The 26,343-nt window shown below is 37.8% G+C and overlaps 1 protein-coding gene across 2 annotated transcripts in view; it reads left to right on the top strand.

Annotated features, from left to right (window-relative positions):
• Window positions 1-26,343, top strand: part of PPP2R2C (protein phosphatase 2, regulatory subunit B, gamma) — a 140,776-nt gene that overhangs the window by 74,212 nt on the left and 40,221 nt on the right. The window contains exons 1-5 of one of the 2 annotated variants that reach the window (XM_010583484.1): window positions 5,961-5,970; window positions 8,378-8,475; window positions 9,084-9,249; window positions 13,450-13,562; window positions 15,256-15,433. In XM_010583484.1, the coding sequence (XP_010581786.1) occupies window positions 5,961-5,970; window positions 8,378-8,475; window positions 9,084-9,249; window positions 13,450-13,562; window positions 15,256-15,433 (565 nt within the window). Of the gene's footprint in view, window positions 1-5,960; window positions 5,971-8,377; window positions 8,476-9,083; window positions 9,250-13,449; window positions 13,563-15,255; window positions 15,434-26,343 lie in introns of those variants that run through there. The other variant, XM_010583483.1, reaches the window with a different exon arrangement.

The raw sequence follows: 26,343 nt of genomic DNA, 5'->3' as shown, positions 1-26,343 counted from the left end.
AGGGCTCCATCAGTATATTCACTTAACAACATGCATACTCATTTGAACTGAATACAGGAACATTTAAGTCTCTAGACAAGTGATTAAGAGCTTTATTAAATAGAAATATTTTGCTGAGCCACAGCCTGGATTATCTGTCCCTTAGTATGTGTATAATCAAAACTGCTTCTCTGATCTTAGATAAAAACTCTGGAGGATCTGTTTCGTTTTTTCCTTTGTGTAAAATGGGAATGCTAACATTTCCTTACTGTCTTCCTTGGGTTGCTGGGGGGTTTAGTGCCCGGAAAGTGCTTTGAACATGAGAACTGCTGTGACAGAATTACTGAGAGCTTTGCTTCTGGAATTTAATTGCTCAGTTAAGGGAAAAAAAAATGTAGTTCAGAACCAGCTGGCAGTGAAATGCTATTGAAGTTTGTATGTCATACATGGGAAATAACATTCATATTGAATCTGGTTATTCAGGGTTGTATTTTAATTTTGGATGACTTTTGCTTACTCTTTGATATATTTTAAATAAATTATTTTCCTTTAAAATTCTAAATATGGGTGGGATTTTTTTGTCCTTGTTTTATAATAGCCTTTTAGCAAAACTTGATGTTTGTTTATTGGAGATCATTGCAACTATTATGCACAAGCATAATCACTTCTGACAGTGAATGTAAAATTAGTATATTTTAATAATTTGTACACTTTCCATTTTTGGCATCTATTTGTTCCAAAATGAGGGGTGAGGTTCAAGGTCGTTCTATGCTTCAATAAAACCCAGTTGCCTAGCATTTTTAACACTTGGCAGCACCATTTCTAATCTGTCTTTTGCTGGCAGCCAGGCTGTGCAGCTCCTCGGTGGGAAGTAAAATGGAGCTGAGCAGAAGCTCCCAGCTCAGGCGGGCTTCCTTCTGTCAGTACCAGTTTAAACCCCGCTCTGGAAATTGTAAATACATAATGCGATGCCCATGGCGATTTTTTCCTTTTTGCCCTTCAGTGTTGGTTGGTAAGAGGAGTGGACTGGCACGTTTCCTAATTGCGCTAATGTTTATGAAGTGGAGTGTTTCAAGCCTGTTGCTGAATCCTTAGCTTAGGTGACTGTCTCGTGACAGCAAACACAGAAAGAAAGAAAGAAATACCCAGCTGCATTTTTTCTTTTTTTTTTTTTTTTCCCCCCGAATCAGAAGAGTAAATTACTAGCATGTGTTACACAGTGTAAGCTGTGAAGAAGCTTTTGGGGGATGTGAAGTTTGGAAGCTTTCTATGCATTTCTTGTGCTAAAATAGAGATTGATGTGCAGTGTTTTCTTAGTTTTAAGTGTTGCTTATAAGAATAGCTATGAGCAGCGTTGCCGAACGGCTTAGACTTACCAAAGACGAAAGGCTTTCTAGTGAGTTTTCCGGTTTGTTCACGTGGAACAGGATGGAGGGACCAGTGCTTCCCAGGCTTAGCTGCTTCGGAGTTCCCCAGTGGCTGAGGTTCCTGCTGGAAGCAGGGCTGGCGTCAGCCCCTGTGCTGCTGGTTGGTGTACAGGGAGGACTGCCAGTCTCACAGCACTGAGAGGCTGCTCGGTTACTGCAGGTGATGCAGCACCACTGCTTGGGAGCCCCTAAATAGGTATTAAAATGAATTGTGGCAAGCTTTTTATCGGTCCACTGAGTATTTGAGATTATGAAGGGGCAAAGCAGTGCACTTAGTGGCTTCAGCAAGGATAATAGTAACAATTAGGCATTCTGCAGAACTAATGACTGACACTTTGCAATGTCTCGCTGATCTAAGCAGGTCACCTTGAACATGAACAAACTGAAGTGCATATAAACTGTAGCCAAAATTTTGAGAAATGTGTCCTAATTTTCTGCTACACCCCATCTGACAAATGTTTCTTGACCTTAATTACTACTGAAGTAGTGGGAAACTTTCCATTTACTTCAGTGGGCAGAAGGTCAAGTCTCTTTGGCCTCTTTTTTTGGAGGCCCTGTACTCTGCAGGAGGGAGATAGGTGCCAGAACCTCTGAAATATGGGCTTTGAGCTTTTAAATTAGGAATAAAAGCGTGTGTGTGTGTGTCACTTTATGAAAAACTGAATCTCAGTGACTTGTATTCAGTATGAAGTGTTTTTTTTAGCACAGAACCCAGATACTCTGTTTTACATATTTGTCCTGTAGGCCAAAAAATTTTTTTGACATTGACTGTGCTCCAATAGTTGGGTGTCATTTCCTGATTTTCTAATTTGAGAAATGCAGCTAGAAATTAGCATGTGATTAAAAAGCTGTTGAAAACATTTTCTAAGGTCTTAAAATAAATACATACAAAAATATTGGAGAAAAAACCCAACTCTATTAAAGCTCAAGGCCAGAAACAGTAAATCACAGTGGTCACAGGTGCTTGTAGAGGGGGTGCGAATTTTGCATTTGGTTTTTAGATTCTGTTTCAAGTAAATTCTCTCTTTGAGTGAACACTGAACCTACATTCAAATGTTCTGAATGGGAAGATGCTTTCCTTGGTCCCTGAGGATATAAGGATGCATGGATTTGTGAAACTCAGCGGTATCGTGATGGTCTCATGATCAGCCAGCGCTGATGGGGGCCACTGAGGTGTGTACATGTAGCATTTCTAAAATCCAAAAGTTGGAGATTAAAGATGGAAAAAAGGGAGAGATTTGCTTAGTGCTTGCCAGGTTTTGAGGTTAGGAAATTTTTTTTTTCCTTTTTTTTTTTTTTTTTTTTTTTTTGCTATTATTTACTACCATCCCCAGCTGAAGCATTCTTGTTCCAAGCAGCCTTTCAAGAGCTGTTCAGCATTTGACCCTGTGGTTTTGGATTTAACATCAGGAAGAGATTGTTGTACACAGGAAGAAAGGTGATATTTAGCCCGATAAACTTCCTTGTTCTTGCTTGACAGGATTAAATGGGGCTGTTCGGATTTTGCCCTCGATGTATTTGTCCTTGCTAGCAATGAAGCCAGTCAAGGTGTCAGTTAGGAAAACAACTACATGAAGTGTAGTGGACACACATCTCTGGATTGCATTCTGTTATTGATTGATCACCTTGTTTCACTGATCCCTGAAGCACTTACACTATTAGCATCTATGTTCAAAGTTTGCTTTGGCCAAATTCAGCTTCCCGTTGTGTTTTGCATTGCCCATACATCTAACATGGAGCAAACACTTACCTTTTTGCAGCACAAAAATGCAGTCCTGTGTTGGTTTGGTGACTTGGAGAGGTGATCAGGTAGTTTGTGTGTAGGTCTTGTCTACCAGTGGAGTGGGGTTTGCTTTCTGGTGTGTTGGCTTTTAGCGTTAAGTTTCCGACCCAGCCAAGGTCTGATGTGTGAGATTTTACGTTGTGTTGAATTTTGAGGGGTGGTTTCTGGTGTCGTACAATCCCTGGATCCAAGATGGTGAATAACACTGCTGTGAACCAGAATGAATGCGCATTACAGAGTCTGCTGCTTCAAGTAGGAAATTTTTGTGTTGTCAAGGATCTGTCTGCCAGCTATTTCAGAAAAGAGGGATTCATTTGACCCTCATACCTTTGAGGTTTTGCACACCTTGTTTTCTAGCTGCTTGAGGAAACCTTTGAAACTTCAGCATAAAAAAAGGTAGCAGGCTTTTTCTTTCCACTTCCCCCACCCCCCCAAGTCTAAACTAAATTCTGACAACACAGCTCACTGTAATGGCCTTCCCTTCACACAAGATACTGTAATACTGCTCCTCTTTTATCTACCATTTGTCCTTTTGTTTTATGGCTCTCTTTGTTGCAAGCTGCTTTGTTGTTTCTTCCAGATTATGCTCCTCGGGGATTTTTGTATCAGTATGACTGAACATTGCTTGCAGCCATGCCAGATTGTGCTGTGATCTTATTGGATTTCACAAACCAAGGTTAGGCCAGGTCAGAACTTGGTTGAAATAATGTAGACTACAAGATTGCCTGCTAGCCACTGGGAACACGCATGACAAAAACCTGACCTAGATGCTGATTCAGTCAGCTCAGGCCAACAGTGTTGCCGTGCTGACCGTGGTAGATGTGATATAAAGACGTTCTGACCTGTTATGGCTGGTAGGATTTCACAGCTTTTTTTTTTTTTTTTTGAGAGAAGTACTGATGTTAATTCCAGTGTTCTGGCCCATTCCAAATCCTTTAATTTTCTATCAGATTACACTGCAATTCAACAGAATATTATATTCTTTGATCTTCTTTTCCCTGTGCTGTTGTGCGATGATGTTTGCCCTCAAAACTTGCTACTGCTGTCCAGAAAGCTGCATTTCTGTGCTGGGTGAAATAGTTCTGAAATTTTCTTTGCTTTTCTGATCTTCTGAAACAAAGTATAGTATAGAGGGCCTTCAAATGAAAGGCCCCAGAAAGGTAGAAATTACTAGTAAAAGTAACATACAGGAAATTATAGTTGAGCTTTTCTTAGACTTGCTTGAGGTTTCTGACCAAAAGGCTGTATGAAGATGAGTAACATCTACTCATCTTCGTACTTGCTGAACAGTACTCATGAAGTTGAGGGAAGAGCAGTACAATCGCCTAGAGATATCTTGATGTGCACAGATGTCCATTGATAGACTTTGATCTATTAGAAAAGCTGAATAGATCTAGCTAAGCAGCAGCTGTTGGGTACACGTAGCCATTAAGCACATTTAAAGAGTGTAATTGTGAAGCTGCAGAGGAATTAGTTGATGAGGTACAAAAGGGCAGAGGTGACTAGGAGTCAGGGAATGAAATACTCCAGGCTGGATCAGGAAAAACTTTCTGTCAGTTTAAGTGTAATGTGATGTCTTTCTGTGAATATGTAAAATTAGTCTGGGGATTGAAGTCTGTGATGTGTCATACCTGCTGGAACAATTTGCTGTGGCAGGGTGTGGAACAGATGACCAGGTGTATACCCCCCTGGAGTATTTTCATCTTTTGAAGGTTTTTGGTTTGCTTTTCTCAGTCAGCATCTGTATTTTGAGTGTCCAAGTTGTGCTTTTTAACTGAGTGAAAATGTTGAGCATCGTGACTTTAAGATCCAAGTTTATTTACATTTCTGCATAGACTAAATGGGGAAGTTAAAAATGGAGTAGGAAGATTAATATTGGATAAAAGTTGGGATTTTTGGTCTGATTGGAAACATTTGCCCATTGGCATTGAGGTTACCCATAATTGTTCTTAATAGGTAAATTATCTCTGTGTCTGATAATCCTAATCGTTAGTGCAAAGCTTGGCGCTGCCAGCAGAGATATGGAAGGTGTAGTGCAGAAGGCGGCTGGAAGGAGTCTTTCATCTCTGGCATCCCTTGCCAAGGGCTTACTGTACATGCAAATTCACCAGCTCTTTCATTGTGGAGCATTTATATATCCTGGAGAGGGTGAAATCTGGTAGTTAATTGCTCTGTACACTCAGGGGGCGATTCTCCAATGGAAGAATCTGTGGGAAGGGACCATGGTGGCTGATGTTGCTACAGCATTGATAAATATGTAGGGGAATGTTCTGCAGAAGGGTATGAAAAGCTTTGTTGATTGATTCTGTTCCTACCTCCTCGGTCTTAGGAAGAGCTAGCCTGGCTAATCTTTTTTATGAAAACAGCATGACTAATATTCGCCTGCTGAACAGATATGCTGGATAAGATTATTTTTTTTTTCTTGGCTGTTGTTTTCAGATGTTATTTACAGGATCAATAAAAGTGATTTTCCAATTCAAGGATAATTTTTTACCAGCAAGATCTGTAGCCTCTAAGGTTGGAATATTGGATCTGCTCTTTTTCAGAACGAGTTAATTTAAAAATGATAGGTAGTTTCCAGTTAACACTTAGCTTTTCTAATAGAAAGGAGGGACGCATCTAGAAGAAACACCGGGGGGGGGAGAATTTTGCCTCAGAACCACATCATTACGCACTGCCCACAGATACTTAATGTTTTAGCTGCTTTTCTTTAAACAATAATCGCTTAACTGTACACAATATTTTAATGACAAATGCAATATAATAACAAAATGCAGAGCTGTTTTATTATAACCCTGGTTCAGTTACTATTGAAGTCTGTGCAAATACTCCTGTGGACTTAACTGGGCATTGGTTGATGCCCTCAGTAAAGTGCCATACAATACTCTGTGACCATTGTGACCATAGAAAAGAGTATTTCATGCCATTGTGGAAGTGTTCCAGACCAATACCAAGTGTATTCACACATGCTAGTTAAATGCCATTCGTTCCTTCTGCACACAGTTATTTAATCTGATTCTTTTGTGACCTGTTGGGAAAATTGCACCTGAGCACGCATACACACACACAAATACACATGTATTTTAATAGATACTATATTCCTTCCCTCTGTATTTACCCTTCTCCCCCATTGCACACTTAAGATAAGAGCCTCCATTCTAAAAGGGCTGTCAGTATGAGACTTCTGCAGTTCTGCCTGTATGTTTGGGGTAAGATACAGCTTCAAATGAGTAAAACCATGCAGGTATCATTTTGTAAGCAGGAGCCCACACCTAGTATCAGTTGAATTTTGCACAATAAGAGCAAAATACCCAAGAAATATTCTTCCACTGGAAGCACTACAAATGGACTTTACATGCCAGAAAGTTGATTAGGTTTTTAGATTAAAAAAAAAATAACCAACAATTTTTTAGATCAAACTCAAGCCATCCCAAGCCCCAGAATATCACCATACAGAGTCTCTCTACTCTTCCTGTACTCTAATAAGACTAGGGTTTGGGGGATTAGTACCTATAAAATACAGTCTGTGGAAGTCGACATAAAAATCAAATGCCATTAACTTTCAGAAGTGTTAATTCAGGCCCCAAATATTGAAAGTCATCATGTTTTTCTCAAAGTTTACACATCAATACATTTTATTCAGCAAAAAAGAAAATTACATACACGCTTTATGATTCCCCCCTCCTCCTTTATATATGTAGTGTGTGGACGAAAAAAAGAAGAAAGTTTGGTTTTATTTTTTTTTAGGCAGGAGAACAATCTCATGGTGAAGATTTCTTAAAAACATTAAAAGATATTTTTCTTTACCAGGATTAGGGTAAAGTTTTCCTTTTTTAGATGTTGAATTGTTTATAACCTTCCAGTAAGAATCTGGCTTTTGGATGACTGCTGCTGCTGAGAACTACTAGCAATAGAAGCTTTCTAACACTCAACTGCTAGTTTATTAAAAGAATAATAGGAACAGATGTTTTCAATTCATAAAATGTATCAAGTAAATGGTACATCCACTTGTTATTTCAATTCCTTTGAATTTTAGTGAACTCGTTTGGGGCTAGGTTTTCAAAAGAGCTTAGCCCACTGTTGCCTCATTGTTCTCAGTATAAACTGATGGATGATGAACATGTTTGAAAACCACAGCTATTTAAGCCTAAATGGGAGCTGCTAACTACTGACATTTCTAAAAATCTGGCCCGTTTTTCTGATGAGTGAATACTGATCGTTACAGAGGATTCATACGTGCAATCTCTGAGTAATACCCTACATTTGTCTGTGATTGTATATATGATGGCTTCTTAATTTACTATTGCACTAGGCATTTTAATTTAAATTATGCTAATAGTGTAGGATTAACTGTGGATTATGATTCTAGCATTTACTGTCATACAAGCAGAAGAACCAGTTCTTTTGCTTGCACAGTCTCTTTCTCCCTTCTCATCCGGATGTATAGTAATTTGTACTCAAGACTGGCCTCAGGTTTTGATGAGGTTTCTTGTTTAAGCTGATGCAATTGCTTAGGGAAAGGGAATTGTTGAAAATTAGAAAAAGAAGAGACTGGGATCTTTTTATCTTCCGATTACACATTTTTATGGTGCTGAAATGATTTACCCAAAATGATTATTTGAATGGGCTCTTGGAGCATTGCACAGTGAGCTGTTCTGGTTTTGCCTTCATTCTTCTGTGGTAGGACAGACTACACGTACTTTGCTTTTGCACTCTTGGTTCAAGCACATATTTGAGAAAACTAGTGCTAGGGTGTTATATTAAAACCCTCATAAAGGGTGAAGAATGAATAATACATGCAACAGGACTGAGATGTTATGTTGGTCCTTGCTAGAGGAAATAGCAGGAGGCCAATGCTGTTGCTATCTCCAGTACTGAAAAAAGCTTTGTAGTGGCCTGAGATTGCTCTTCTTGAAGCATAACCTCTCCAGAGATCTCCTCTACTCCCAAACTGCAGATGTGCTGGAAACACAAATTTGCCTCGTTATGTTTGCATTTATTTCATTGTGTAGCAACCTCAGATTGTAATGGCATGCGGCCTGTTTTCATTAGTGACTTGCTGTTGAATTCATCTGTATTCCTTCAAATCCCTCATTTGTGCCATTTTTTGTGGAGTGCTTGATATTTCTAATGGCTTTGTGTTGTAGTAGCAGTCTAAAATCTGCCTTTTTTCTCTTTTTCCCTCCAGCTGATATTATTTCTACAGTTGAGTTCAACCACACTGGAGAACTGCTGGCTACTGGTGACAAGGGGGGTCGGGTTGTTATATTCCAAAGGGAACCTGAGGTATGTGAGTTGCCAATGTAGTCCTTAATAGCTTGCTAAAACCTGGCTTTATTTTTAATACTGTAACTGGATCTAACTAACAAACTTGTTTATAATCTCAAGATTCGGTAAAACAGAATGTCACCTCTTTGGAGAGGAAGTGAAAGAGGGTAAGGACCTTTTACTGGGAAGTTTGCTGTCCCAAACAAAACTGTTTCAAAACTCCAAAATTCTAAGGAAGAAAAAAGAAGATTGTTTTTGTTTTACTTCTGCATTGTTTTAATAGCTTTTGTCTGTTTGATGGAACCATTCCATTTAAAACAATGCCTTTGCTGTGATACCTTCATGTTTCACTTTGAAACTCAGTCCATCTGCAGTAGCTTTTGTAGAAAGCTTTCCTGACTAATTGACATTTCTTCAAAAATTCTGCCTTTTATTAAATATTGCTTCAATACTTACAGGAAATGTCATTCCTGTAGAAACAAATCTCTCAATATCATGTTTTAAATGAGAAATGAAATTACATTTTCAATATTTTTATATTTATAAGGCTGCTTATACACCTTTCCTAAGAGGTGGAGATATATTGCCATCATAAACCACATGTTTTTGTTGTTGTTATTCTCCAGAGTAAAAATGAGCCTTACAGTCAGGGGGAGTACAATGTTTACAGCACTTTCCAGAGCCATGAACCTGAATTTGATTATTTGAAGAGCTTGGAAATAGAAGAAAAAATAAACAAGATCAAGTGGTTACCACAGCAAAATGCAGCTCACTCACTTTTATCAACAAATGGTAAGATAGATGAGAGTATATAGGACATATCAGCATTTTGCCCTTGTGCATTTTAGTGCTGACTGTATATATTTGTTCATTTTAATCTATTGTTTTAGTAATTTCCTCTTTCAGAGTTTACCAAGACTGTCATACAGACTCTGATATCTGTTATGTATTTTATTCATAGTCATAGGGTTTTTTCTATTTACTATCCATAGACATTTAGAGAGCTATCCATTTTTGCTATTAACGTACAGTGCTATCCTGAAATAATTTTGTGACAAAGGTATGGCCTTACTCAGCAGCTGTGTTTCACTGGGGATTTAGAATTTTCTCTGCTGTGTTTGTCATAACTTTTATTCTTTGTAGATGTGTAAACAAATGTAGGCGAGAGATTAATTTCTTTTTCTTTTCATTCATTATCATCAGAATGGTTTATTTAAGTTCTAAAGAGTTACACAAATCTTTGGAAGGCAGTAGGAATAATAATAGGATATTGATACTGATTCGTCTTTCTAACATGCTTAAGGCCTATTGATTAAAAAAATGCAGTATAATTGCTAAGAGGGGATATGCAGATGTGACGTAGGAAGAAGAAACTGAATGGAGCCTAACATGCAGAAGTGTCATTTAGGAAACATTTGGACACCCACAACCTTTATTACTGCTGGTGATGCATGAGACAAAAATATCCAATTTTAAGTCTTAGATCTCATTGTGATCAGAAAAGACTTGTTCTTCTAGAAGTTTGTGCATAATTGGGAATTGCTGATAGAAAAATAGTATAATCTCACCTTTGGGAATTGAAACTTTAGGGCAAAGTGATTACTTCTAGTTAAAATTTATAGCAATAAATAGTGTTTACATTAATTCACAGTAGATAGCAAATTATTTTATGTTTCGCGGTCTGTTTTCCTTGAAGTTGTCTTTTGACTTTTTGGAGGCACTGTTACAATATTTAAAATGAAACATATCTGTTATAGCTAGGTGATTTGTGCTAATTTAGTGATTAATTAAGCTAATTATGAAGTTTGAAAGTTTACTTTTGCACTTCTCCCTTGATCAAAATATCCCTTCTACTTCAGATAACTTTAGGTGCGGCTTCTTCCAAGTGCATGATCCAAAAGCAGACTATTAAAAGTAAACCTCTCCCTTTTAATTTTAAAGTTTGGTTTTGGAAACACTGAGGAATACAGCTGAATCCTCAGATATGCTGCTTTTACAGTTGTCCTAATAGACCGTTATATCAGTTTTCTGGTTGATATTAATATGGGAGGGGACAAAGGAAGAAATAATCAGTCTTAGTGTTGCTATGGGTTAATCCAGCTGCAGCCAACACTGAGCAAGCCCAGGACCTGGCAAAATACTTTGGTCTCTGTTTTTCCCCCTTCTTAATTCTGGAGCATCCCGGCAGACCTCATTATGGTGAGAACGGAAGTGGTGCCACTGGCATAGCCTTCGGATTTTGGCTTTGAATTACAAAACATTCCTGTGTGCCAAGGAGGATTCCTAGCTTCCTGGCACAGAAGGGTTGAAGTCTGAAGATTCACCTTTTGGCATACTCCTAAAGATAGTTTTAACTTTAGGGTACAGGAGGTCCATGTTGAATTCCTTGCTGTCTCACAGATTACCTGTGAGAAGTCATTGACGATGTATATCAATTCCATGCCTATAAAAAGGGATAATAGTATTTTCCCTAACTTATAAAGAATGAAGGCATTACCTGTCACACATGCTCATGGTGGGCAGGTTGTAGAAACATCTTGAGTACTGGTTTATATTTACTAATTTCTACGCCTGATATATTAAGGCAATTTTTGATATTTTGGTCTCTGGTAGTTTAGGATCTAAAGCACAGTTTTGGTCAGAAAAATGAGAACTGTGAAACAGCATCCTTTCTTGCCACAGGCACAGGTAGACAGTGCCCATCAAATTTGCTGGAAGGAGCATCCCTCTGTTAGGCAACATGAGGGGACAGTCTGTCTAAATCTCACGCTCAATATATGAGTCTTGACAGGTCTGCACCTGCCCAAATCTGTTTCCATCCTTCTAAGGATGACTTTTGTCTGAGGCTGATTCTGCATAGGTCACCTCTCTCAGAGGGGATCTTGATTCCTTCCCAGTTCACATGTTACCAACAAGTCATCAGCTAAGCTTTGATTGCAGCGTCTTAATTAACGGAGGCAGAAGGAAACCACCAAGGCTTTCAAATTCCACTGTGGATTTGTAGTGCTTGCAGTTAGCAAATTTCTGGCTTGCACTGTAAACTGAACTGATTTTGTAGTATAATAATAAATTATTAGGATTCATTTGTATCCTTTGTACCAGAATATATTGGGGCCACTTTCGATGTGAGCTACATAGGGTAGATCAGAATTTGGCCCATACGGATCCTTTCATATGAGGATTTCAGACTGCTTACCAGACATTAATTAATTTAAACTTCACAACACCCTTGAGACTGAATGAATACTGAACCTCACAGAGACGTTTCTGTATTTTGCAAAATACAAGCATGCTTAGAATTTCTAGGGAGTTTTTAAAGTCCAGAGGCAGATGAAGGAGAAGAAAACCAACACGTGTTACTGATAACCGCTAATAAAATAGCTTTCACACAGGAAAGGGATAGGTTTTTCAATAGCAGTCAGGTCCAACAACAGAAAATAGTTTCTGTTTTTTTCTTATAATTCATTTTACAATTGCTGTATTTATAAATTTTAGAATAGATAAGCAGGAATGCACTGTTTACATATAATAAAAATCCCAAGTACATGACATGGCCTACGTGTATTTTTATTAATTACTTAATGTGACCGATACAAATGAAATGTATTGAATATTTAAATGGAGCTTTTTAGTTGCAGATTGAACTAACCTCTTGTTCTGTAGATTGATCAATTGTAATATTTTTGTTGCTTCAAAATTAGCGTATCAATATTGTTAGGAGATGCATAACAGTAGAAACATTCAGAGTAGTGGAGGTATTGATTTTGAAACAGAAAAAGGTCAAAGTTAAAGTTGCTATAGAAATGCAAAGTGATTCATGTATTCATATATTCTGCCTTTAAAATGATTTGTGCTAGCATTTGAAAGAAGTATTTGGATCAGCTACACTGGGGAAAGAATTATGCTCTGCTATGTACTTGGGGAAAGAAGGGTAAAGGAAGAAAGCAGGACAAAATCAGAAATGATGCAGGAACTGAGGTTAATGACAGGTGTGGTGGCAGCTAAAGTGCAGAAGCTTTGGAAGTGCTTTGGCTGATCCATGAACAGATGCGTGAAACAACTGTTAGAAGCTTCGGGACAGTTTTTTTCAGAAGAGTTGGCATTGATTTGTCAGCCTAGGGAATGTCAGGGTTGGCAGGTTGGGTGCACAGCCAGACTGGGAGTGGACGATCAACGTTAGGGAAATCTGCAGCTTCAGCTACTACAAAAACAAGGACAAACTCCATCTGAAATGTTTAACACTTCTATTTATTGGCTTCAGAGGCTCTTTGCTAAACAAGAGGTATCCTTATGCTATCATCATATGCTTCACACATCATGAAAAAGGGAGAGTTTAGGTTTAATTCCATTCCATGTAAGATTAATATATTTTTCTCCCCACTTCTTTCTCTTACCCTTACAACACAATTCTCTTAGGTTTTTTCCTTAGTTATTTTTCAGCTGCTTTCCCTTAGGAGGGAGAAATGTCTCATTTTTCACACAGCCTTTCATCTGCTGGAGCTCCTGATGTTACACCAATACACCACTGCCCGTTCCTTTTCCACAATGGGCCAGGCAGGTATCATTGGTCTGTCTGTCTACTCCATGCTCTTCTTGTGCTGTTCGTAAGTAACCTAGCAAACTGGCTTTAATATCAAGATTATTTCCTTGCAAAGTCAAATTGTCAAACTGAGCTTCAGCAGTGAGCATTGAGTGGTTTTGGTCTGCTCCACCTGCAAACTGCCAAGTTGGATACAAGAGCAGTGTGTGCTCTACATGGTCTGTCAGCTGCCAGGAACCTCTGACTCGGTTTGAAGGTATGGGATGTGCTTTATGAGTATTTTTTCTGTTGGCAGCATTTTCTGGATGTGCAAAATTAAGTGACCCAGACTGTTTCAGCACAGGACTTATCTAAACCAGGGTGTAGAAACTTCTTTAAGGAATGTATTATTAAAGGTGAGTAACCACATTCAGAATTCCTATGCTGACAGTTGTTTGTCTTTTCTTTTAAAGATAAAACAATCAAGTTATGGAAAATTACTGAAAGAGATAAGAGACCAGAGGGGTACAACTTAAAAGATGAAGAAGGAAAACTTAAAGATCTTTCTACAGTAACATCACTGCAGGTAAGCTGCTGTCTTTGTGCAAAATCCAGTTGTTTCTGCACAAAGAAGGTAGTCATGGGTACTAACTCATTAAAAGATTTAAATATGTATCTAATGCTAAGCATATATATGATTATTCTCATTGAAGTTTTAGCTGACTGGTAATGATCTTGAATCTGTCACACATTTTCAAGTCACAAATGCTTTATGGTACAGTGACCAACACAAATGTGTTTAGACAGTTTATGTCAGTTTTATTCTTCCTGATAAAATTCTCTCAGCATGACTTAACGTACTTTCACACAGGATTCTTTAGCCTGGTGTGCTGGAAGCATTCTACTTGTAATTAATGTTAAACCTTATTCTTGCCTCATTCAGAGCAACTGAGATTAAAGACAGTACACCAAATTTCAGTCTCAACTTTATTTCAGTAGTATAAAAGAATTATCTCCTATATGAAGAGTGGGATTTGCAGTAGTCTGTTCTCCAGTGAATGTGAGGTTCTGCACTGCTGAACAGATGCAGTCATGGAACTCATATAAACGTGTATGATAACATAATAGATTTTTGCTCTCAGACTTTAATGGCTGAATTCACTCCAGGTATTTTGGCAAAGGAAGTGGCTAAAGGTTAGAACTGGAAGGCTATGTTGTATAAATGCTAATATTTCTTTATTATTAAAAACAAACAGAAAACCCCCACCTCAAAACAAACCAATATTGTCTACTGTGAAAAAAGCCTCCAAAGTGTAGAGATGACAATGTTAATGGAATATTTATCTATTCTATATGATTAGGCAAACAAAACCTTTCTGGATTGCTTATAGTCTGAGAATTCAAAGGCTGAGTGAACCATTGTTTTATTCCTTTAGTGGCAAGCTAAACTCAAAGCTTTAACTTCTCTGTGTTCATCTTTAAACTATCTTGTAGATTGATAGTGGATATCTTGTGGATAGATTGTTTCTGATGCATGTTCAACATGGAATAGTCCCAATCATGGACCACAGCCTTACAGTGTTTAATGCTTTACCAATAGGGAATAAATCGACAGTGTCTAGTTATTGAAGCATGACATTGAAGTGACAAGGGAAGGGAAATAATGAGGGCGCAATGATGAGTGATAGTCTGTGGTCTTGGCTTTTCAGGAGTATGTGTGTATGTACGGTATGTCAATACGCATGTTGGCTTTGTTTTCCAAGACTTTGTTTATTATGTTTTGCTGAGATTATAACATTTTCACCACTTGACTTCTTTGAAAGAGACATCAAGTAGCAAAAGAAATTCTGTAAGTGATTTACAACTAACAGCAAACTCTTTAGCAAAAGCAAAATACTAGGACTTCACTGCTTTTCAGAGCCAGAGCTTCCTGCGTATGTGGGACAGTAGCTCCTGCTGTGGGACTGGCTTGTTCTGTGGCAGCTGCCAGTGCCTCCCCTTCCACACTCCAGGCTTTCCAGTGCTTCCCTTCCCACAGTACAGGCTTTCCATTGCTCTGCCTGGCTCTCCGTGGCTCTCCTGTCTCCCCCTTCCTCCTTGGCAGGGATGGCCTTGCCCAGCAATTCATCCATGGGGAGATTCAGCTTGCATACACTGTCAAGAAGTTTTATGATGTCACAGTCTTTGAATGCTTGCTCTCCATTGAAACTCTCATCGTCCTAGCAAAACAAATTTAAAATCTTACTCCCTTTCTGGTTTGTGTTTTGTTTTTTTGGCAGGTGCCTGTATTGAAACCTATGGATTTGATGGTAGAAGTTACTCCCCGGAGAATCTTTGCTAATGGTCACACCTATCATGTCAACTCAATATCTGTCAACAGTGACTGTGAGACATACATGTCAGCAGATGATCTCAGGATTAACCTCTGGCATTTAGCAATCACAGATAGGAGCTTCAGTATCCTTTATTGTGGTTCCTTGCTCAGTGTTCATAGTATTACTGGGGATTAAGAGAGCTGTTTTAAAATATTTTTTTCTGCAGATTTTAAAATATACCTTTACTTATCAGAATCCCTGCAGTATTTTTAACAGAAAATGCTCAGATATTATAGGAGACAGCTAAGAGGTTGCAAAAATCAGGGAATTTTATGTGAAAAATAAAGGTCTTGAAGTTGGTTCATGACAAGTAAATAGGAAACTGATGCCAGCTTAATGGTAATTATCCACCTGACTAGAATACTCTATACTGTTATTTCCTGAAGACATTTCACGCTGAGCTACTCCACCTTGTTTTGCTGAAAGGTCAGTCCTTACCCTGACCGTGCCCCCTGTTCTCCATCATCCTGCTTCCCAGAACCCTAATGCCTGAGATGTGCACAGTTTGGGGGTAAGGCTCAGCTCCTTTGTGTGAGTTGTGTCTGTGATTAATGCAGTCATTGCTGTATCAAGTGCTGGCATCATCCCGAAAGCTGTGTTGTGGGATCATTCCAGTCATCTGTGAGGCTACCCCTTGTACTGCAACAGGGTGGCTTGGAGGAGGAGCAAAAGAAAATGTGGCCAAGAAAAGTGATTTTCTGTGTTTTGCAGAACATAAAGGGACCAGTAAGAAGACAGATAAGTCATGGGGCCAGCTCAGAATGTTGTGTTCCTTTGGTGATTTCTTTTTAAGACCCTTATAATTTTTATGAGGGACTATTAGACGTCAAAGTGAAGTTGTCATACTGGGGGCAAATTCCTAAAAGAAAGCACCGATGTGATGGGGTGTTCTCCCTGTCTCTGGTGATTGTATATATTTCTTCCTTAGGCCAGATCATCTGTGGAGCTTAACTCATGCTATGTTAATGTCACAGGAAGCATTTTCATTAAATCAAACAGCTCTTAATGTCCTTAAAAAAACTGCCTTTGCAGGATCAAGTGACCGGTGGCTTTACCCTGGGGATGGTAGGGAATATCTCCTCAATTTGTTTCCGAACTCATATTCTTTTTCTGTCTTTCACCTGTCTAGATTAAGCAAGCTAAATGGTGCCCTCTTTAATATGACTGTTTATATAGGACCAATTTATATGTGATTCTTCAAAGTCCAGCTATGTCTGCCTTTGATACTAAGCAACTGTACTTCCATCCTTTAGTAAGAGAGAACAGAGTGGGAAAATTGTTTGCCAGCACGCCTATATGGAGTAGCAGCTCCTGACAGTGTCCTTCTCACTGTAGCTTCACCCTCCAGTCTTTGTCCTTGACACTTTTATACGTGGCTACTGTGTGTTCTCCTCTACTGTGTATCCTCCTCTTTCTTCTAAAGCAGAGCAGTGAGTCAGACCAAGCACAGCAATCTCTGTATGTCTGTGTATGATAACCAGGTCACGTTCCAGAATACTTATGCAAGAGAAGTCTTTGCTTTTGGCGATGACTTTTATTCTGTTAAAAGCTGTTTTATAAACTATGGATTGCCAAGAGAAATGTTTCTGACAAGATTTTAAAAAAACAAATAAATAGTTATTATATTTCCTGAGGATGATTCAAATTCTACCAGTATAATAGGAAAGAGCTGAAAAACAGACTTAGTCTTACAATCGTATCTACTGCCATATGTCTTGATGGAACAACATGAATAGCAAAATTATTTGAGATTGAATAACTATTTAGGATGTTATTGCTTCTACTCCTGTATGTTCAACTGCTATATTCGGTGACAGCTGCGTGGACTCTGTTTCAAGCATTAGCAGACTCCTGTCGTTGAATATTTACTGATAAAAAGTGTTTTAGAGTTTCTGATTGAATCACTGATTTAACTCTTAAAACATGATACAATTTATAGTAGCATGCTCAGTTTCTGAGTATGTTCTAAGAGAGATGATGAGGGGGAAATTAAGAGTGTGTTTCTGTGTTTTAGGATAAGAGACTTTTCCTGTATCTGAGGCAGTGGCTTTGGGATACTTATGTGGATGACTTTGGGATAATTGGATTTCTATCATGGATTGGGATACAGATATTGCTGCTTCTTTTAGATACAAGCCAGATCATCAGGCAGATTACTTTTACTTAATTCTTTCATAAACAGAAAAGTTGAGATAGGTGTTCCAAAAGAAGGTGACATAGGTACATATTGCTCATATTGGTGAATTAACCAGGAGACCACAATAACTGGAAGGACAGGATGAGTAAGTTAAACTTGCATCAGTCTTTCCACAGGTATCTTTTTGTCCATATAGAGTCCTGTAAGCCCTTGTAAAATTGCAGGGGCATGTTTTCCACTAGATTTCAACATCTGTCCCATAAAGAAACTGCATTTCTGTCCTACAGAAAACCCAGTTACATAAAACTCTCCTGGAAGTAGATGAGCTTCTGGTAAAAACATTGGGTGTGCCAGTTGCAATTAGGACTAGATATATTAAGATGAAAAGATTCTGCCAAGCAAACAGTTTAAATTATAAATGAATGTTGCTAGGCTTGGTGCCTTCTGCAACACACTTAGGGGGACAGGCAGGAGGAAGCTCAGGCAGTTTTAAAAATGCTTGCTTCACATCTTTTTACTAGATGCAAAATGGAAATGAAGCATCTTGCTGTTTCACATGCAAGGTTTGATTCCTTGAAATACATGTTTAAAACAATAGATAGAAAACATTTTGGTTTGAAGTGGCATTTGTTAATAAGGGATCTGGCAGTGATGTGTATTTGTCTTTCTACTTTCCCTCAGAGGCAGCACTGCTACATATAATGAACTACAATCTGTTTACCCAAGAGGCTGGTTGTGACAATGACACAAACAACAAATACAGTGGTAGAGTTTCTGGACATTCAGCTCATGTTTGAACATCTTTACAAATTGCATGGGAAACGCTGGAGAAAGAATGGATTAGCAGCGGTATGCTAGGGTGTTTTTCACGTACTTTGTCTTGTAGAATTTTATTCGACAACAGTTGGGTTATAACCATTATTTTAGCAGTTTTACAAATCAGTGAGAATTCTTCATTTCTTTGAAAATGAAAAGACAAAGCAATGCAGATCTTAAGTTAATTCTCCTTCTGTCTCCTTTGAAAGTTAGTTTAAATCAGCTTTGCAGAATTTGACCAGAATATTTGCCTTAGGTAAAGCCGTAGGCAAATAAAATACAGTTAGTGGTTTTCTGGTTTGCTTTTGTGTAAGCATAAATGCTAACTGGTGTAAAAAGCAGACAAGTGAGTTTTATGCTATGGCTGTGTAAATTTTCATGAAGAATATGCAAGACTTCGATACGTTGCTTCCCACTTGCAAGCAGATTTGCTCAGTATCATTTGGACAGGAGGAGGCAAGGGAGAGAGGAGGTGAGAGAAAAGGAAGGGGGAAGGTCAGCTGGTAAATAATTGCACATATGAGGCTTTGCTTCACTAAAAGGTTTAATGTGTTTAGTTGTGTTATGGAGAACGAGAGTCAGTGTCCTCAATTATAGATTATATTCTTCACTGGAAAAGAAGTGAGGTAAAGGTTGCTGTATTTGTTAATGTTCGGTCTGAAATGGCTTAGCAGTGTTGCCCGTAGCTTAAGCCTTTAGATAAGTCATCTTGGGTGTATTAAATGAGAAAACAGGACTGCTGGAAGCATACTGATAAGGCTTACTTCACATCAGCAGCAATCTTTGGACTATCTAGCTGTACTAAATATTCTTTATGAGAACGTATTTGGATTGCTCACAGAACTATGTAGCTCATAGCACTTGAACTCCCTTCATTTCCTGGTAGCACACTATTTCACTCTAGAGGCTGTCATGGCATTGCTATGGAAACAACATCACCGTTTCCAGCATGTACTCATCTTGAGACTCATCTTGACTAAAATACTCATTTCTCAGTCAGATCAATATAGTCCAGGGTTATCCTGTTTTAATAAAAAATTCTTTCTTCCATGTCCCCAAAGGGTTAAGCTAATTAGCAAATCACCATAGGGCCATAGTCTAATGTATTCCAGTATTTGAAGCATATCATGGATAGTCAGATCGTTAGGCACTGTATCTTGGGGAAATTAATTTACTTAAGAAGTAAACACCAAAAAAGAAAAGAAATAGAAAAACTAAAATAACATGGTACATTGATGGAGACCAAGTCTGTGGCAGCCCATCGTGCACCTGAATATAGGGCATATATGGGGTATATATAGTGCTCTGGGAGCAGCCCCCAGGCTGGGGAAAATAGCTAGCCTTAACAAATTCCTGTTACCTGCCTTAGTGCTAAGCATTTGAATGCTAAACTGAAAGCAAATCTGCAATATTGTCTTGGCATTTGTAGAGCTGTAAGCTGGCAAATTTATGCCCTTGAGTGAGATAAGGTTGTTTCTATAAAAATTCCTCAGCCAGGATGACTGTGCACAAGCTGTGTGCACAAGGATGCATTTTCTGCGCTCTCAAAAAAATGCCTTTACTGCATGAGAACCTGCTGCCACCCCCACCTGCAGCACTGTTTTCCTCAGGCATACACCTCCTGTTTGGAGAGATGGCAGACATTATTTCTCTTCTTTTGAGAGCTCTGTGTAATACATTTTAGCACTTCCTATTCTATCAAGAAAGTCTGCCAGTCTGTATCATATATTTAAAAGGTATATATTATACCATGGAGTCATATTCTAGCTGAGTTACTACTAGCAACATTTGAGTAGCTTTTCCTCAAATTTGTGGTGTTCTTTTATTGTTTACTTCCCAGAGTCTTTTCTTTTCCCACATGAGTTGTCTCTCTCTCTCCTTTAAAGGAGAATGAAGGTGTCTGCAAAGCTAAAATCAGGTCTGTAAGTTATAAGTAGAGGATTGCAGAGGTACTGTGTACCCTGTCTTCATGGTTTGGTGAGCTCTTTTAAAGTGTAATTATTGAGAAATGGTTGCTTTGCTTGTCTCATGAAAACACTCCTACCTGAATAACTGAGGGGAAAAAAGCTATATTCTATGAGCTGATTAGATTCTGGATTGACATAACGCACTCTTTAGTCTCCACTTTTTTCAGCAGGAGGATACTGGCCTTCTAGTAAAAATAAGAGTTGATAGTAGTAAAAATAAAGATTTTGACACCTAACTCACATCTGAGTATTGTCAACTGGAGGTTTTATGTGGATTTTGATAAATGTTGAATTGTACTCTAATTTGAGGTAAACTACTAGAAATGCTGACTAAGGGCTCCAGCATGTGATCTTGCGAAGCCATGGGGAAGAACAGTGCGTAGAGGAAAAAGGATAAAAAATAAAAAAGAAGAAATTCTATTGCATGAAACTTGTGAATACACGAAGTTCACATCAAGTATCCGTAGCAACTATAAGGTCCTTTGCTGCGTTGCCATTTCTCATCTGCTGATAATTACATTGTAAACTGGTTATGATAGAGATCTTTCCTCCTCTGTATTACTGAAGTGCTTGACATACTTTAACACAATTAAGTACTTTGCAATAAAAATATATTAAAATAATTGTAATAAATTTCTGAGGTTAGTCAGTCTTAGCCCCACTTTATACTCAATTAACAAAGACTGTTAAAGCCAAATAGGTTTGCTGGAATTTCAACCCAGAATCTGAATGTTGCCTAGTGAGATACCACTTCCTATTACTTCCATCCAAACTCTTAATTCTGCATTAGATAAATTGGCAAACTGCTCAGGAGAGAGAAATCCTGTAAAAAAGGTAACAGAGATGAAGAAATGGTAGGAAAATGGTTTCATTTTGGGAAAAAAGTCAGTGTATCTTTGCTCTGTAGAGATCTGTTAACTGTCAGAATGGAATGGGATGGAATTTCGCTGAACACCAACAGAGGTTTTTTGCTAGGGATCACTTGCTTTAATGGACAGAGAAAACCAATGTAGTGTTTTTAAAAAAAATATATGACAATTCTAACCTTGCAAAAGGTAATCAGAAACAAAAACTTTGTTGTCTGCTGAAATGAATCTTTACATTGTCAATGCTTAGCATTTAATCATTTGGTGATGAATTTAGGAAAAGGGTTGTAGTACCTAAGCCTGCTTATCTCTCCCAAGAATTTTCCATTTAAGTTACTCTTATCTGAAGCTGTGGAAAAGTTTTTCATTTGAAAAATGACTATACTAGATGGAAATTCATGGTTATCCATTTAGCAATGATTAGCGATTAATTTCAGGTTGGTTTTAAGTGATCTGATTTTCAAAGCTCTGCAAAATGGCAGTTTCCATTGACTTTGCCTGTTAATTTTGGGGTTTGAGATCTTTCAGCTTAGAGTATTTGTGCATTAAAAATAAATTGTTTTGAAATTACCTATGCAACTGTAGGTACCAAATCACCCGGTAACTTGAGGTTCATTCAACTGGTGTAGTTCAGTATTGAGTTTTGCTAAGATGTAATTAATAGATTGACAGCAGGTATTGTAGTTCTTATATAGTTCTTATTCCTAATGCTGAATATTTCTGTGTCAGCAAAGCACCATACATGTGAGTGGCAACAGATTGTAGGTCATAAACCAAGGCTCAGGAATAGGAACAAGCTCTAGCATAAAGCTTATAAAGTGCTGCTGATGGGACCACAATAAAGTGCTGTCCTGTATACATATGATGGTGCCTAAGGGTTACTTAAGAGAATTCTTGAAATCCTGAAAAATAGTCCCTCATTTCTGGAAAGATTCTTTGCAATAAGTAGTATAAGGAATTCATACCATCTTTTTCAGATGCCCCAAAAAACTAGAGGATAAAGTTCTGTTTTGTAGGGAGGCCTGGGATGTCTTTCATATCTGACTAGAGTTTTCATGCTTTTTCCATACTGACTTAAAGTTTAACAAATACATCAAGTTTTTAAATGGTTACCTGAGTTGGGCTCTTCCATACAGTATTTCGGGGCTTTTTCAGTTAGTATTGTGGACCTGGAAAAGCAAGTATGACTATACCGTTTGATCTGACTACAGTGGTTACTGAAGAGAAAAGAAGGATGTTTTGCTACTGTCAAGGTAAAGTACATATACGTTATTTCTTGTCTAAAGTGCTGACCCACCCAAATTCTGGTTCTTTTTATTTCCGTCTTGGTGGGCTTATTCAGAAATAAATCCTTGATTGCATGAAAGTAAAAAAACACTTTGTGTTTTCTTTAGTTGTTGCAAGGACTTCCTCATTGTGCTGAGAAGTTCACAACTAATGGTATCTGAAATAAACCCCACTGGAAGTCAAGATGCAAATTTGTAGTCAGGTGGGTTTAGAATAGCTTGAATTTCCAAATATCAAGTTTTTGCATCATCCCAGGAGATCCAAGAACTAGGAGGGTGACTGAATCTTTGTTAGCCAACGTAAGAGCTAAAGTAAATTTAATCAGTATTTTTGGAGACAAAAAAGATATAGCGAAATGCATTTTGGCCTCTTTTGTATTTTTTCCATGCATCAATTTACATTCACTTTATAAGGTGTTTGTAGCATTAAGCCTCAAACTGCACTGGTTTCAATGAAGTACAGTAACCGCTTTATGTTAAAATATTAATTACATGCCACGCCTTACCTGTGTGTACAAGCAAAGCTAGGCAGAGTTCCAATGTCAAATTGTGTATGCACTGTAAAAAGAATATTTTACTATACATTAAACTGGAGAAAGACAGCTCTTAACAGAATAAAACCCAATCATTTTAATGGAGCTGTTGAGCAGCATTACAAGATATCAATGATCAAATAAAACCTGGTTTTTCTTTAAACTGTTTTAGATTCTGTAGGGGTCCACCCTAATTGGTTGTGTAATACTGGATAAATAATAATTAAGAAGAATATAACAGGAGGAAAGAATTCTCTGACTGCTAGACTGGGGACCACGCTGGCTCTGTGGGTGTGTAATTAAACAATGCATCAGGCACCTGTTCTTTGTAACCACTGTAGTCAAATGTGGCATAAAGTAAAGAATTTTAAGCTTTAAACAAAATATCTCATGTGACCACCAGAATAAGGATTTTAGAAATGTGGTAGCTGGGAAAGTCCTTGATGTGTGGTTTTGCTGCCTGTTAGGAAGAATGCAGTAGGGATTCTTTTATTAAAATCACACAAGAAATGTTTTTAGTGTCAACTGTGGAATAAAATTACTAAATAGGAAAGTATGTGTAACTGTAAGTTATCATCTCTGAACTGTATAGAATCCTGTGAGTAAATGGAGCCTTTCATGAACTCTCAACAGACTCATTTGTAAGAAAAATTCTGTGTGTCCCTAGTGCAAAGTGCCAAGAGAGAACTGCATTTCTAGGATTGCCTAAATGACTTTGTCTTGTAGACACTAACGTAGATACAGCTTCTACAACAGGCGTTGAATTGGTTCTTCTGCTTCTGTTGAGGTAAAACTATGTCCAGTTTGGACACAACATTATTTCTGATGTGGTCATCACCTATTGTAGAATATCTTAGTTGAGTACAGTTTTTAAGCTTTTCAGAGCAGGAACAGTTGTGTGTTTATATGTTATCTGTGCAAATTGCAGTCTTTATAACTAACTGCTATAATTCAAATAATATATAATAATTATAGCAGTAAGGCTGTGTGAGTAGGGACTATAAGGACCTTAAGGATGATTTGTTTTCAAGAAATACAGAGAAGTATCAGCATCTTTTAGGCGTCCAAATTTAGGGAGCTCTGAAAACCATGAATGATTTTGGAAAAGTGGTCTTTCAAGATTTTGGTTTTGTTTCTTGCCAGAGGATATTTTATGATCCTTGCCAGAAACAATTGCTTTTTAACTATTCTCATCACCATAAATTGACTCCTATCTCAGGAATTTGACTATCAGCCAGTCAGAGAGAACAGGATGACAGAGCACATCTGATAGCCAAAGGAGTGATATCAGAGCTAGTTAAACAGTATTTTTGCATTGAATCACTGACTGAGACCCTCCTGCCGTACAGCTGAAATGTACATTGCAGCAAAAGTAAACAATACATGGCTGGAGTGTCAGATATCAGTGTCTTCAGGGCATGGATAGTGCTATGAAAATATTCCCTATCTAGCTGTCCTCCAAAAATAAATGAATTGGAAGAGTTGAGCCTGGCTGTGAAAAACTAATTATAGCTGAGGCCTTTGCATTCTTGGCAAAGACCGGTCTCTTCCTTTTTCTGAAGTTGCTTTTAAAGAAGTTAATTTAAGGTGATTTGAGCATAGCTATAGCCTTGGGATAATTACTGCACTGCAGATTTATTGTTTAATAAAAATATTAATTTGTTAATCAGAATACATAATATTCTCACTTATCACTCCTGTCCATACGCAACTTGAATGAATAAGTATGTGATTATGTTATCCTTTTAATGGATTTCTTTATCTAACCCTCTGTCTTTTCTAATGCAGTTGTCCCCAAATAGAGACCCATACCCATTATATAGTTGCTGCAGAGGTAAGGAAAAACATAGCCAGAGGCATTAAGATACTCTTGGTGTATAGTGAATTGCAAAAAGGAAAAATAAAATTGAGTGGAGTTGCAGCAAATGATAAAGAATAGTGTGAAATCCCGAGCCTGTAAAAGCCATTTCAGAGCTCTTTAATAGTACACTAAAGAACAGCACTGGGATTTCACTGTATTCGTGTGTTTGTAGAGTTATCTAGGCAATGCAACTGTAGAAAGTACTTAGAATTTTACAATAGGTGCAAAGATGTCTTTTCACAGATCTCCATAGAGCCACTTGCTTTCCAATTTAATTGGGACTGTTATTCTTCTAATTGTAGCAAACAAGTTACTATTTTGTACCAGGGATGCCCTTTAAAATATCATTATCTCAGGCTTTCTCAAGTTTATTGCTATTGAAGAGAGGAAGAGCACTTAATAGAGCTGAAATGGATGTTAGCACCACCAACCAGATTTCCTTTTTCACCCTAGTGGTTTATTCCATTAGAATTTTCAGGTTTTATCCAGAATCTGAGATCCTTAGCAAAGAGGGACTTGGGAAGTATAGCAAGGAATATTAAATTACAGATAAAGGCTCACATCACAAAGCTGATACTCAGCTAACTAGCATTGATATTTTAGTGTAATGTGGCTGCAGTCAATGAAGTTATTCCTGTGGAAATGGGTAACAGGATTCAGTCCAAGATTTATTGTCTTACTAATTTTATTTCTTCAGTTGATGAGTTTTAATCAGTATGGTGTCATTGTGGAAGCTTTTAAATTGCATGCTTCTGTTTCCCTCTGGATTAATTTCTCATTGAAGCATTTTAAAAATGAGCCATTCTCTATTGTCACAGGTGCAGGTGGTGTATCCAACTTGAAAAACATGTATTATGAATTTATTGAAAGTTAGACAAAAAAACCATTCACACAGTTTTAGGTACAATTATACGAAAAGATAATGTATAAATAATTTAATCAGCTCTGCCAGAGGGGAGAATTCTCTTAAATGAGTCTAATTATTCTCGTTCCCATGTGAGTTTGGACTTGAAATTAACCTTGCAAAGCACAATCTTTCGCAGAGTATTAACATAAAGAAGAAGAAAATATAACTTGCTTTGCTCATTGGCTAAAATCTTTTAACTTGAAGAGTATTCTATACAAGAACAGCAATGTCATAAAAACGCTCACACGGTCATCTCAGGTATTGTAAATCTTTCAGTCTGTACCTCTGTGTTCTGTGTGAGTCTTTAAAACCCGAGACCATGGAAGCTTTTCTCACTATTGAAGTAGCCAGGGTACTTCTCATTAATGTAGATATTTCTCTCTTTTCTGTTGTTATAATACACACTGGCAAGGACTGCACTTTAGTAGTGCTGTTGCATGTGAAATTGCAGGACTTAAGGGAGGTCACTTTTAGGGCCTTTGGAATAGAAATGGTCTGTAAATAAAGGCAATATTAACTTTAACAAAGTTACAACACCAGAGTTAAGAATAAGTCTATTTTGACTGTTTTCATACTGACTACAAGCTATGTGACTTGTCTGGAATCAATGTTCTGAAAG

Source organism: Haliaeetus leucocephalus, unplaced genomic scaffold (genome assembly GCF_000737465.1).
Source record: "Haliaeetus leucocephalus isolate CR32 unplaced genomic scaffold, Haliaeetus_leucocephalus-4.0 Scaffold906, whole genome shotgun sequence".
Lineage (NCBI taxonomy): Eukaryota > Metazoa > Chordata > Aves > Accipitriformes > Accipitridae > Haliaeetus > Haliaeetus leucocephalus.
This window is presented reverse-complemented; position numbering and strand designations above follow the sequence as displayed.